This window comes from Leptonychotes weddellii, chromosome 2 (assembly GCF_054177405.1).
Source record: "Leptonychotes weddellii isolate Sample4059 chromosome 2, ASM5417740v2, whole genome shotgun sequence".
In the NCBI taxonomy this organism is placed as follows: Eukaryota; Metazoa; Chordata; class Mammalia; order Carnivora; family Phocidae; genus Leptonychotes; species Leptonychotes weddellii.
In genome coordinates this window covers 146,138,988-146,153,183 of record NC_138370.1, presented here as the reverse complement: position 1 = coordinate 146,153,183, position 14,196 = coordinate 146,138,988, and the positions used below count along the sequence as shown (strand labels likewise).

General features: G+C 38.2%; 1 protein-coding gene across 5 annotated transcripts in view; it reads left to right on the top strand.

Annotated features, from left to right (window-relative positions):
* The window catches only part of GRXCR1 (glutaredoxin and cysteine rich domain containing 1), a 291,367-nt gene that overhangs the window by 239,329 nt on the left and 37,842 nt on the right, over window positions 1-14,196 (top strand). Inside the window, exon 3 of one of the 5 annotated variants that reach the window (XR_004075342.2) lies at window positions 3,787-3,924. Coding sequence is in view for 1 of the 5 variants with exons in the window: in XM_006727319.2 (XP_006727382.2) it covers window positions 3,787-4,029 (243 nt within the window). In the remaining 4 variants the exon portion in view is untranslated. Of the gene's footprint in view, window positions 1-3,786; window positions 4,030-14,196 lie in introns of those variants that run through there. The other 4 variants (XR_014143046.1, XR_014143048.1, XR_014143049.1 and 1 more) reach the window with 4 other exon arrangements.

The following is a 14,196-nucleotide window of genomic DNA, read 5'->3' as shown; positions in this document are numbered from 1 at the left end:
GCCTGGTGGTGGGTATTGAGGAGGGCACATTTTGCATGGAGCACTGGGTGTTATGCACAAACAATGAATCATGGAACACTACATCTAAAACTAATGATGTAATGTATGGGGATTAACATAAGAATAAAAAAAATGATGTAATGTATGGTGACTAACATAACATAAGAAAATAAAAAAATAAAATAAAGTGGTTATAAAAGTACAACATGATATCTATCCTGCATACCTGTCCAGATTCATTTAGTACTACTGTAGTTCTCTTTCTCGGTGTTTTCGCAAAAGACTTCCAGTCAGAGTCTCAAACATGCCATCTTCCTCCCATCTCAAGATCTTTGCACTTACCTATAATACTCCTCCCTATGCTTTCTTACCTAGCTCATTTCTCTAACTCCTTCCTGTCCTTAAAAGCAGAGCTCATTTATCAGAAAACACTTTCTCGGCCTCTGAAACAAGAAAAGCACACACCTTCAATAGCCTCTCCTCACAATTCATGCATTTCCTTTCCAGCGCTTAACAGTTTGTGAATGTATATTTATTTACGTAACTTTTTTAAAAAAACTATGAGCTTCAGATTGTGAGGGAATGATATTGTTTGCTCACCGTTATATATCTAGTACCCAGCACTGTGTTTAGCAAATAAATGATTCTAGTAACTGAATGAATGACTAGCAATTATTTTAAAGGGACATAATCCCAGTTTCTCTGTCAAGTCAAGCTGTCAACATGATTGACTGGGGCTCCTTAAAATGTAATGTGCATCCAAATTCCTCAGAGGACTTGTTAAAAATGCAGATTCTGATTCAGTAGATCTAGGGCGAAGCCTGTCATTCTGCATTTCCAACTCATATCTAACTAGCTGTAGAATTTGGTTGTAGATTGGAATCACCTTAGGAGCTTAAAAAAAAAATCACAATTCTGAGATTTCATCCCTGGTGATTCTGGCTTAATTGTTATGTACTTGGCCAGGCTTGGGGGATCTTTAAAAACTCCCCAGTTTAAAACAAACAAACAAAAAAATACCCCACAAAAAAAACCCAAACAAACAAACAAAAAAAACCTTCCCAGTTTATTCTAATATCAAACACTCTTGGAGATCCACTGATTCCAGGCAAAGCTCATCCTTAACAGGAGGTAAAGGGATATTTTCATTGCCCTTTGCATTAAACAGCATCCAACATGGCCACCTGATAGAGGTCCATCTTATTACTATTTTTTAAATGCATATCTTTAGAGACACACAGCAAAGTGGTATCTACCATTTGTTGTGTGAGCTGAGAGAAGCCCATAGGAGTTGGTTAATGTGGCAGCAGAATGGTCCAATCTTAAACTTTCCCACCTCTATCATGGGGGAAACTTACATCTTATCAAATATTCAAAATTAAGTGTAGCTATTGAAAAAAGTGGAACATTTTGGTAGAACCAAATGCAGTTATAGCAGCCTTTGCAGCCAGAGGAACAATGCATACTTACTCACATAATAGCATCAGAGAAAAGAGAACTGATGCACTTCCAAAAGGTGCAGTATTTGTAGTGAGTTTCTTGATTCCCTGCTTGCCCATAACCATGAACCTGAAGACGAGCCATAGGCTCTTGGGCATTTTGTTTACTTTCTTTGAAGATCAGTGCTTTTTAATCTAAAGCATAGTAACAATCCCCCTTTCTTGTCATTAATTCCTCTGACCGCTGATTATTTCCACTGATTTATTTTTGTTTGTGTTTTTTTATTATGTTATGTTAATCACCATACATTACATCATTAGTTTTTGTTGTAGTGTTCCATGATTCATTGTTTGCGTATAACACCCAGTGCTCCATTCAGTACATGCCCTCTTTAATACCCATCACCAGGCTAACCCATCCTCCAACCCCCCTCCCCTCTAGAACCCTCAGTTTGTTTTTCAGAGTCCATAGTCTCTCATGGTTCGTCTCCTCCTCCGATTTTCCCCCCTTCATTTTTCCTTTCCTACTATTTTTTTTTTTAATCTTAAAAATTCCCCAACGTGGAGTATAATCTTTTGCACTGGGTAGCTTAGCACAGTAGTACATGTCAAGCCCTACACTAGCTGTTTTCATAGTCTTGGTTACTTAGTCTCCTCAGCAAACCTGTTAGGCAGATCACATTTTACAGATGACAAAATTGAAGCTTACTAGTTGACTAGCTTCCGCAAAACACACAGATGGCCAGTGGCAGAGTCCAGATATATCTGATGCTCTCTCCACCCCAGTGTTAATTAACAGTGTGTAGGCCAAATTCGGCCTTCAAATATATTGGTCCACATGGTCTCAATACATTTTTAATGAGGTGCTGCCATTTAGAAAGCAGAAAATTTCCCATAAAAGTCCAGATTTCAAGCTTATATTTAGAATAATTACGTCTAAAAAAGGTAAAATAAAAAACTAAAATAAAATAATCGTATCTGACAATATTGAGTAACATGCCTGACAGGCTGAATCTTGCCTGAAGCTGAGTGACATTTTTCTCTTCCAGCTGACTTTCTACCTCTCACTAATATCTCTTTTACTCCTGGCCTGGCCCAACATTTTATGACAGCTGTTTGGCCCCTCCAGGTCTCTGGGTTTTCAGCTTTGCCTCTGAACTCTATTGAGGGAAGAAATATATTTTATCATCAGGAAAAAAAAAATGACCTCTTTCTTGGTGAGATGGATTGCATTGCCATCTTTATGACTTAAGACCGTTTTAGGACTCTGTATATTTGCATCTGATGGGCTGATTTCTTTGAATATAGAGTGGTGGATTCTACCTTCTGATTCTACTATTTTAGCTATTTGGAGGGGTTTCCAGTCAAAGTTCTGACTTCAGAGGGGTTTGTAAGTTGCATGGTTGCATGGTTGTGTTGCAACAACCATAGCCCCATGAAAACTCACATATCCCTTGGACTCATGGTGTAGTGTATTCCGTTTAGTCTCCTTCAAGGAAGACTGTGGTAAGGAAGAAGAGGATTTTCCCTAATGTTGTCAGGGCCTATGTGGTCTGGCCCTAGTAGCGCTGGGCAGGTCGTCCCAGGAATGTCACTGATTCCTGATGTAGCAGGACATGCAGAAAGCAAGATTCACACATAGGAGGTCTTCTCCTTGGTTTTGAGAGTTGGTTGCCTCTGTTCCAATGTATCTGTTTCCTTGTTTCCTTTCTATGCCTGACTCTGACCCACAGCCCACTCTGGTGCTGGTTTCTCTGCACTCCCCACGTCATTCAGTCTTCGCAGAGCCTTCTCATTGCGTCGGAGCCCCGTCACTCAGCGGAGTGCAGGCACATAGGCTGTGCTACTGAAGCCTCAGAATAATCCTCTGATACACTTCTTCTTATTCCCAGGAGACTGTGGCCCAAAGAGAAGGAGAAGGATTTTCAAATGGTTAAATACTAACCTTGACTATTCTGTCACATATTTCACTTGGGCTTAAGAGGCCGATCTTGCAACTGAACCCTGGCTACGGAACATGAGAAAGATTATTCAACCATTCCTTATTTTACCACGTGGCATGCCATGTGAGACATCATCGATTTTAAGATATGCCGTTATTTGATATGCCACTGAGAACAGAAAAAACACTGTCAAGTAAATTATGTCATTTAAATTATGTTGATTGTTATCCCCTTCTCAAGTACAGGTTTTCTAACATAAAAATATGTCTGAGGATTGCCGAATATGGCACTTTAACTTTTATTGCATGCCTTTAATGTAGAAGACACTTACTAAAGTGTGAATTGTCTTACTAAGATGTAAGAAAGTAGATGAAAATATTTACACTACCATGTTCTTCCTTCAGCAACCATCAACTGACCTAGAATTTGACCGTGTAGTGATTTATACCACTTGCCTTCGTGTGGTACGGACAACCTTTGAAAGATGTGAACTGGTTAGAAAGATCTTCCAAAACCATCGAGTAAAATTTGAAGAGAAAAACATAGCTCTGAATGGTGACTATGGAAAAGAGTTAGATGAGCGATGCCGACGTGTTTCAGAAGCCCCTTCCCTCCCTGTCGTGTTCATCGATGGCCATTATCTTGGGGTAAGTACTCTGCTAAGGAAAATCTTCTTTTTTTATTGAACCCAACCAGTGTTGTTAGAAATCTGTAAGCCTATGACAAGGTGACTTGCAACATAACTCCCAGGACATTTGCTATTTTTTTGGAGTTCAGACCAAAGGGATTGAGGCACTTATTTCTATCCCAAATGATGTGTTGCTAACAGTGTTCATCCCTACAGAAGCATGGTGAGATAAAATCCACATGAAATTGCCTTTTTTTTTTTTTAAAGATTTTATTTTATTTATTTATTTGAGAGAGAGAATGAGACAGAGAGAGAGCATGAGATGGGGGAGGATCAGAGGGAGAAGCAGACTCCCTGCCGAGCAGGAAGCCCGATGCGGGACTCGATCCCGGGACTCCAGGATCATGACCTGAGCCGAAGGCAGTCGCCTAACCAACTGAGCCACCCAGGTGCCCCTGAAATTGCCTTTTTTAATAGGAATACATTTTTCACTTGTCCAGTTGACTTGAGTTTTGCATTATGAAGCTTGACATGTGAGATAAAAACTATTTTTTAGTTCACACAAGAAAAAGGGAATATTTATAAGATACACATTTATGAATTCTCTTATGCCCCATTATCGAACACTCAGTTTCCTACCTAATGAAACTAAGATGGCAGTCCCAAAATGAAATCAATAAGAAATGGGGCCTGGAGCCAGAATTTTATCTGCTTGTTTTTTAAAATTATTCTGGATTTTGGTAATTTGGCAGTGTGAGACACAAATTTAGGCTTCCAGTAGCAGAGAAGGGAAAATTCCCGAGCAGCAATGAAACATGACTGCCTCCTTTCTCTTTGAATAATACTGTTAGCGTAATTAACCCCCACTGATCTATGAACACACTCAATCGCTAAGAAGCCCAAGAAGACGGCTCTGGAGAGTGCACTTTAGAAAGAGTAAGAACAAAGAGCCAAAGGAGGCCAGCGGTTGAGGGGGTGGGACTGACTCCCCCAGATCACTTATCAGAGAACAAAGAGCTGCCTTCAAATGGCAGATGGATATTTGGATCTTGGCTTTGTTTCACATTTGGTCTTAACCTTCAGTTTTCAGAGATGGTTAGAAAAAATCCAGAGCAGGAAATGCTCATGTTTTGTTACAGGGAAGCTGTTCTGATATCCTGTCTAGAGCCATCGCTGTTAGAGACAGCCTGTCATCTTATGGAAAGACAAATGCAGAGAAGCCATGATTCACTAGCTATGTCTTCTGCGATCTTACTTCAAACTTGAGTTGGACGCAGACTCCATTCTGAAGCAGAGGAATTTTGATTTGAAGCATTGAGCCTCTTTCATTATATTTCCACATGTACCCTTAGGTCCCAGAAAGCTACAACAATGACAGTGATAATAATGATAAATTAATAATAATAGTAGTAATAATGTTACTATACTGTGCTCTCAGCTTTACACATTCATCTCATCTAATCCCCAGGACAGCCTTAGAGAATACCTCTCTGCTCTACTCGCTGAGAGGCAAGACAGCCTTGTTTCAAATTCCTGCTCTGATACTTCTATGTGATTCTGGGTAATTTATAAATCACTCTGTGCCTTGGTTTTCTCATTTGTAAAAGGAGCATGGTAATAGAACTTTTCTCACAGACTAAATTGTGAGGATTTTACCGTATATGTAATATATAGAAGTGCTCAATTCCTGTGCCTGGAACAAAGTATGTTTTTAATAAATAGTAACAACTATTATCCTTGTTTTGCCAAAGAGAACATTAATTACTTTGCTCCAAATCACATAGCTGGTCAAGTGACAGGGCCAGGACTCAAAGTTAGATCTGTCCAATTCCCCAAACCCCTGCTTTTTGGCACATCACCTCAAAGAAAGGGATCTTTGATACTTTGTTTGCTGATATGGTCTTATGCCTAGGACATGGTTTGGCACAAAGTGCTCAGAAACGTATGTTGAATGGGTGTATGAATGATGCTATACTGTTCTCTCACATTCTTTCCTTCTCTCCCTATGACGTTCTTCCACCAGGAAAGGATTTGATAAACTCACTCACACCAGGGAGAAAATCACTGATAAGGGTTGTGGTCATTTGCCTTTTAACCCTGGCAAAATTCTTCTGATGATGTAAGATATTTCGCATTGTAGAATTTTAATTTCTGTGAAATTGCCCAATTAAATTTAGTGGGTGACTGCCTCCTTACACAGGTGTAATATGGTTGGCCTCACCTGATATGCTGCTTTTGACCATACTTATCTTCTTCCTCCTTCTAAGGCAATCTAACAGGCCGTGGTGCTATTTTTCTTTCCATTTGATGGGTAGAGGCAGAGGGCAACAGGTAAAGGAGGTGGTGTGCAGATTCTTTCTCAACTGCTTTTTCTGCGTGATTAGTTTATTAGCACACAGTGGCCTAGAGAAGGAAAGATCACACAGGTGCTACCTTGTTGCTTCTGCAATTTGAAGCTAATGCCCCAAATCTGGAAAGAGGCCAGAGACAGATTTTCTTTTCCTCTTTCTTTTTTCTTATAAAAGGAGAATTACTTCAAAATCTATAACTCAAAATGGAGGTAAGCACTCCAGAAAACAACTTCTACAACAGTTTCTCCTTCTACTACAAAAATGCCTTGATTTTAAATTCCAGTGCACAGTTGTAAATGGAATACATTGCTGGACTCATAGAGCCTTTTCCCTGCAGTATTCATTTATCTGAAATGGAAGGATGCCCTCTGCTGGGTTTTGGCACATGGTGAAGCATAATTTTTAGGGAGGAAAAGAAGCTGATGTTGGTAATTTCCTTAACATCTGTGATGTTTTAAACAGTCACATGAAACCATTTGATTTAGTTTAAATGTAGATGAGTGAAAAATCAAGCTGTATGTATCATCTGTGCAATACAACCTTTTTAAGGAGGGAGAGGGAGAACTAGAGAGGGACAGAGAAAGAGGTATATAGGGACAGAAATAGGCCTATGGAGGCAGTGAGATGGGATGGGGAGAGCATGAGACCATTTTGCAGCTCCCTTATTTTCCTGCCATCATGGTCACCAGAGCCAGGGATGGGTGGTACCAAAGAAATTCAGTTATCTTCAATGAGGGGAAGATCATAGAGTTCAATGGGCAAGAGCAGAAGAATTGAAGAATGCTGAGCTCTTTTTTCCTGACAACTCTGGTTCCCAGCCAAACTTCTATGTAAAGATGGAAGCGGTGAAATAGTCAAGGGAAAGAAATTACTTTAGAAAACAAATCTCCACTGCCCTGGGATGCTCCATCGGGGGAGGAAGGGTCAGTCAAGGAGTGGGGGGCTAAGAGGGGTGGGCGGTGGGGAAGCAAGTTCAACTCGAAGCTTGTTTAAAGCCATTGTCCTGTTGCTTTGGCATCAGGAGATCTTTACACAAAAACATTGCATTCTGATAGTTTGGACATAAATTATCTTAGAAATTCTAGTGGGAAATAGGTTAGAAGTACTGTCTTGATTCTCGACCAGCCATAAAACTCTATAATAGAAATCCATAAAACCCACATTGGAACTTAGCTATAAAACATGGAATGAATCAGAGTGGGGACTCTGGTAACAGAGAGGAATAGAAGGGCTATGGATCTAGACAGGTGTTTTAAACTAGCTGTTATTGAGTTGTGACTGCTTGATAATTCTGTATTCATTGAAAGTGCAGTTTTTTTTTCTTCAGTTTAAGAATGAAGGAATTGTTATTGAGCACAGCTAGTTTATACACTAGAAATATAGACTCTAGGCATGTTTTTATGGACAACTTGCAAAACTTCTCTGCAAAAATGGCCCACCAAGGAAGGCTCTGCCACGATCAGGAAGTGGTTCACTCTAGAAATGCTCTCTTTGGTCCTCTCCAGAAAAACAGATGATTTGTTCTCTGCCTCTTTTTCTACAAAATTCTGTTCCTAAGTAAAGTCTTGGATGAATGTATCTGTAGTTACTGAATCTGTCACATATGAAAACAATGAGGGAAAATGGGAAATGTGGTTTTTAGCTTTCTAGCCTCTACAGTATGGGAAGACATTCTAGAAGGTGATCGGATTGGTTACTGAGTGAATCAAACCATAGTATCTGCCAGATATGCTGTTTTTCATTTGTTTTGTTTTGTTTTAATCAGATTATTGAGGTACAATTTACATATAATAAACTGTATCCATTTAACTTATAATTTGGATGGGTTTTGGCAGACACTTATGAATCTATCAACACATTTGAGATCAGAGCATTTCCATAACACCCCAAATATTCCTCATGCCATTTGGCAATCTCTTCCTCCAACCCCAGTCCCCTGGTGGTCATTGATCTTTCTGTCAATATAGTTTTCTGTTCTTCTAATGTCTTTGTCTGGTTTTGGTGTCAGGGTAATGATGACCTCATCAAGTGAGTTTGGAAGTGCTCTACCTTCTGCAATTTCAATTTCTCATTCTCTTTATTGCTTGGTGTAGAGCATTAAATCATTTGACATCATTTTCCTTTTATGTGAAGGACTTCTTATATGCTACTATTGTAGTGTGGGTCTGCTGTAGATAAATTCTTTCAGCATTTTTATGTCTGAAAAGTTTTTATCTCACCTTTGGCTTTTACAGGATATTTTTGCTGGGTATAAAATGCTAGGTTAAAAAGCTTTTTGTTTTTTTTTTTTTCCCTTTCAGTACTTAAGAGACATTGCTCCTATGTCTTCCCATTTACATTACTTCTGATAAACTATATGCTGTTATTCTTATCTTTGTTACCTGTGTGTCTTTTCCCTCCAATTGCTGCTTTTAAGATTTTTCTTTTCAGGATGCCTGGGTAGCTCAGTAGGTTAAGCATCTGCCTTCTACTCAGGTCATGATCTCAGGGTCCTGGGATCCAGTCCCACATCGGGCTCCTTGCTCAGTAGGGAGCCTGCTTCTCCCTCTGCCTGCCGCTCCCCTTGCTTGTGCTCTCTCTCTGTCTGGCAAATAAATAAATAAAATCTTAAAAAAAAAAAAGATATTTCTTTTCATCACTGGATTTAAGAAACTTGATTATGATATATTTTGGTGTAGTTTTTTCATGTTTCTTTTGCTCAGAGTTCATTGAAATTCTTGGATCTATAGTTTTTTGGCTTTTTAAAAAATAAAATTTGGAAAACTTTTAGCCATTGTTTTTTCAAATATGATTTAGGCCCCCCCTCCCCATTTTCTCTTCTTTTCAGAGACTTTACTTACATGCATATTAGGCTGCTTGAAGTTGTTCCATAGTTCACTTATTTTCATCTTGGATTGTTTCTCTTGTATGTCTCCTAGATCCCTAATCTTTTCTTGTAAAATGTCTAATCTTTTGTTAATCCTATCCAGTTTATTTTTTTATCTCAGGCATTATAATTTTATCTTTAGATATTTATTTTTTTATAATATATTTTCCATGTCTCTAGTTAACATGTTCAATATTTCTTCTAGCTTTTTAAACATATGGGATATAGGTATAATAACTTGTTTTAATCTCCTTGTCTGACAATTGTAGTATCTGTGTCAGTTCTGAGTTGGTTTCAATGGATTGATATTTCTCTTCATTGTGAGTCATATTTTCTACTTTTTTGCCTGCCTGGTAATTTTTTTATTGGATTTGCATATTATGAATGTGACCTAGGTGGGTTAAAGTATTCCTTGTTGGAATATTTTTGTATTCCTATAAATATTCTTTAAATTTTTGCTGGGATGCAGTTAAATTACTTGGAAAAAGTTTGCTATTTAGGGTTTTGTTTTTAAGATTTTCTAGACAGAGCCAGAATACTGTTTAGTCCAAAGCTAATTATTCCCCAATATGGAGGCATAATATTGTGGGATCTTTATCTAATGTCCCATTATAAGGTTTTCCAGTCTGGCTGATGGAACAGGCATTCTTAGCCCTATCCCTAGGTACTGTCCCTTTTAATCTTTCCAGGTTCTTTTGCTGGACTTCAGTAGTTTCCTTACATGCATGTGCTGATCAGTACTCCTTACATGCATGTGCTGATCAGTACTCCACTGAACACAGGCTGGGCTCTCTGCATATCTCTAGAGGTCTCCATGAAGCTCTTTACTCTCTAGTGCTTTGTCCTGTAAACTCTAGCCATCCTAGTCTCCTGGGTTTTTAGGTTTATTTCCTCAACCCAGGGTGTCCACCAGGTCCTTTTTTCCTGAATATATGAGGGTAGTTTTTATTAGCAACAACAATGACAATAACAGTAAAGGCTAACTTGAATGGTATACTCTGCCAAGCTTTTTGCCTGCTTTTTCTCTTTTACATTGTAAAATAGTACTGTGAATAGTACTATCATCTCTCCCACCCCAAATTTTGTGCCTGAAGAAAAGTAAGGCTTAGAGAAGTTAAGAAACTGTTTAAATACCTCCAGATCACAAGTAGCATAGCCAGGATTCCAATTTGGCTGTGTCTGACTCTAGAGATTGGACCCTTTAAAATCAAGACTGCAAAGTTCTTAACCCTCATCTCCATGGCCTTCAACTCCACTCTTTAGCAGCATATTCACACCCTGAATTGCTTTATCATTTGAAACCGCTCCACATTCAAGATCTTGAACTTAGAAACATCCTGCTGTGGCCATGATTTTCTGCCTTTCAGACTATCCCCTCGTCTCCCTATTAAACTTGCTCTACCATCAATGATATTGTTTGTCCTTTCCCTTTTTTCACTTCTCTCAGCTTATAGTCATAATTTTGGTTTCACTTGTTTCCCTACCTTACTGTATTCAGAAATATGATAATACCTAGTCTGTTATCACCTGCTGGAAAAGCTCTGTTAAGCTCCCACGTTTGTCCATTCCCAGCCCTATGCAACCCCCTTCATCTGTTTTTCCTCTTTTACTCCAGTACAACCCAGGGCATTATTGGAGAAAATCTCAAAGTCATAGCAAAGAAGTCTCCAGCAAAGTTGTATTATCAGCATTATCTAGCCCATTATCTAATAATAATATCTTGTTGGTTTTCTATTGCAATCCACATAAGCAACTGCTCCAATGCTTTCTAATTTCACCAAACAGAAGTCCCATTGCCATCTCCTGCTCCCTCTTTATCACATCCATTATTATCTTTCTCTTTTTCCAGTCTTCAAGTCTATTTGTAGTTCCAATCTTGTAGGATGTTTTAATTTTTTGCAGATATTTTACTTCAACATCAAACACACACACACACACACACACACACACCCCATAGAATGATTCCTCATTATTAGTTACTTAATTCAGTTCTCTGGTTTTGATTAGTGACCCCACGATTTTCCCAGTCGCTGAGACTCAAAATCTTAGTTTTCTTTTACTCCACCATCTTTCTCTTATTCATATCTGGTCTCTTGCCAAGATTTGCATTGTAGCCTATGGGTTCTTAACTTTCACATTTTGGGAGCTCCTCCTGGAAAATAGGAGTAGCAAAGTAAAGTGGAAGCAGACAGCTGGAATAAGTTCTTTTTCTTAATGGTATGAGTGTTGGTCAAGTTATTTACTCTCTTTAAGGTGAAGATAGTAGGGGTGCCTGGGTGGCTCAGATGGTTAAGCATCTGCCTTTGGCTCAGGTCATGATCTCTGGGTCCTGGGATCGAGCCCCACACTGGGCTCCCTGCTCAGCGGGGAGTCTGCTTCTCCCTCTCCCACTGCCTCTCCCCTCCACTCATGCTCTCTTTCTCTCTCTCTCAAATGAATAAATAAAATCTTTCTAAAAATTTGTAAGATGAAAATAATAAAATAACTACAACATTAGGTATTTTGAGAATTAAATGAGATGAAGCATAAAAACTCACTGTACCTGGAACATGGTGTACTCTAAGTCGCCCTTTGATAATATTAGTCAAGCAGAAACTTTAGAGAAAGCTTATATTTAGGATGTATAGGTGGAAAGAGATGGAGGGAGTGAAAAAATTAAGATAGGGCTGGATCAATAAATCATGAGAGGAGAAAAGGTGGAGTATCATTCTGAGTCTGTCCTCAAACATCAGTGTCCAAATGGTCTGATTCATGGGGGCAGGGCATCTGAGCTTCTGGATAGTGGTAATGTTTTTCATATGAAGCAGGGATTAAGGCCAAATGCTATTCAGTTTCATGTGAGCTGATATGTGGGCTATTAGAGATATTCCATCTCCGTTCATGACACTTTTCCATGAATATTAAACATAATTATTTAAATAACATTATATTTATTCACTTTAATACCACGTAAGTTATTAATATTTTTACTAATAATGCTATCTACAACATATTAGTGAGAGTTTTTTAATATATGAGGTTTGAAAATTATTAGCAACATACATATTTTCTCAGGATGAAACATAGGAGTTATATATAAGAAACTCTACACCTTAATTATTATTTCCTTATAATATGACACTGAGTTTTTCTCTTTTTAATAGTAAATCCAATTTTACCTTTATTCAACTCAGAAAGCATTTTGTTATGTGAAAATGCCAAAAGGTGACATCCAATTTATTCTTTATTATTAGAGCAAAGCTAATCCATTTAAACACGTGTGCCCAAGTAAGAGGGAGAAGGGTGAAGGAATTAATTTCTTACATTCTCCTGTTAGCACGTCTCCTCTCTCATATCCTCTCAGATCAAGACCAAGTTGGGATAATAGTGGGGCAACGATCAAGATGAGGTTGCAGAAGACTTACTTTATTAGATTTTGTAAAGACAAATGTAGATAGATGCATACAGAAGTGTCATACAGAATTATAGAACCTTGGATTTAGAAGGAACCTTAGATGTCAGCTTGTTTAGTGTTTCTCCCAGTGCAAGAATTCTTTCTACAACATCCTTGGGCAAAGATGAACAACCTTTGAACACATCCAGTGACAGCAACCGCACTATGGTTCAAGGCAACCAATTTTATTCTAGTATCCCTTTAAGTATTAGAAAGTTCTGCCTCTAACTTCCTTCACTTGTTGGTCTGAGTTCTTCTACCTAGAACAATGCAAATTCAAACTGTTCCCTCATCCATAACTGTAAATTCATATATAAAAGTGTTGGCAAGTTTTCTCCATGGTTCCCTTTACTCTTACTCTTATCTCCTGATTCTCTGAACTTCCACATCCTATTATTCTCCTTAGGACACAGTCTAGTCTTTAAGTGCAGCACCCAAAACTAGAGCCAATCTTCTAGATGATTATCTCTGTGAACATTATCTCTATTGCTCTATTAATGGAACTTACATTTACTTTAAGCCTCTATGTCATACAATTGATCATATTGAGTCTGAGGCTAGTTAAAATCCTTGTGTAACTTGGTCCATTGACCAAATCTTCATCTTCATCTTTGCTGATTTGTTTGGCTCTCATCTTATTCTTGCAGAGGAAATGCAGAAATACTATGATTACAGTGTTTTCATCTCATATTTTGGGTGCTGCACTTAAATCAATGACATGAAGAGTCACATAGCTGTAAGTACCTTGAAACCTGTTTATGCGCTATTCAACACTCCAAAAACTTAAGAGTCAGTTAAAGAGAGAGCTTTTGAAACATGCAGGCATTAAGTATTTTGAAATTATAGGCCCAAGGAACAACTTCACCCATATACAGTCTTTCCTTAATATATATATATCCTGGCTTTGTCATTTCACAAATTTCAGTGCATTGTCCCACTTGACCAAGACTTTGCCACCTTTCATTTTGCCTGCTGTAATTCTCTGTATGGCTGGATACTTATAAAGTGTCTGGTAGGCTCATTGTTTAGTGACTTGCATAATCCATCAAAACCCGAGTCTTGAATTTGGTGCTATGGACCTAGGCACTGTGGAAGTATAAAATAGTTGTGTCTATTTGTGACTTGGCCACAAGTTAAAAGAGGACACAGAGCATGCCACCTAATAAAGGGGTCTAAGAGCCAATTTGCCTGTATCTCAATTTAGATGTAAATTGCTAACTATTCCCAATCTGATTGAAAAGAAAATATATTTGTGCATAATCAGTGCTTTCTTATTTGGATTTAAAGACATAATGTAAGCATTTAAGATCTTTTTTTTTTTTAATCTTAGAAAATGCAAGAAAATAATGTACCATTCTATGAGTAGGTGAAAGTTAATAGAAATTTTAATGAGCATCCATTTCTAATAGAACTTGAAATCAGTATCTCACTAAAGAAAAGCTTTGGTTGGTAATGAACTATATTTCTGTTCTCGTGAGCATAGAGATTTAGTGTCCTCTCAACCACCAGAGGGCTCTCACAATATAAGAAAATACG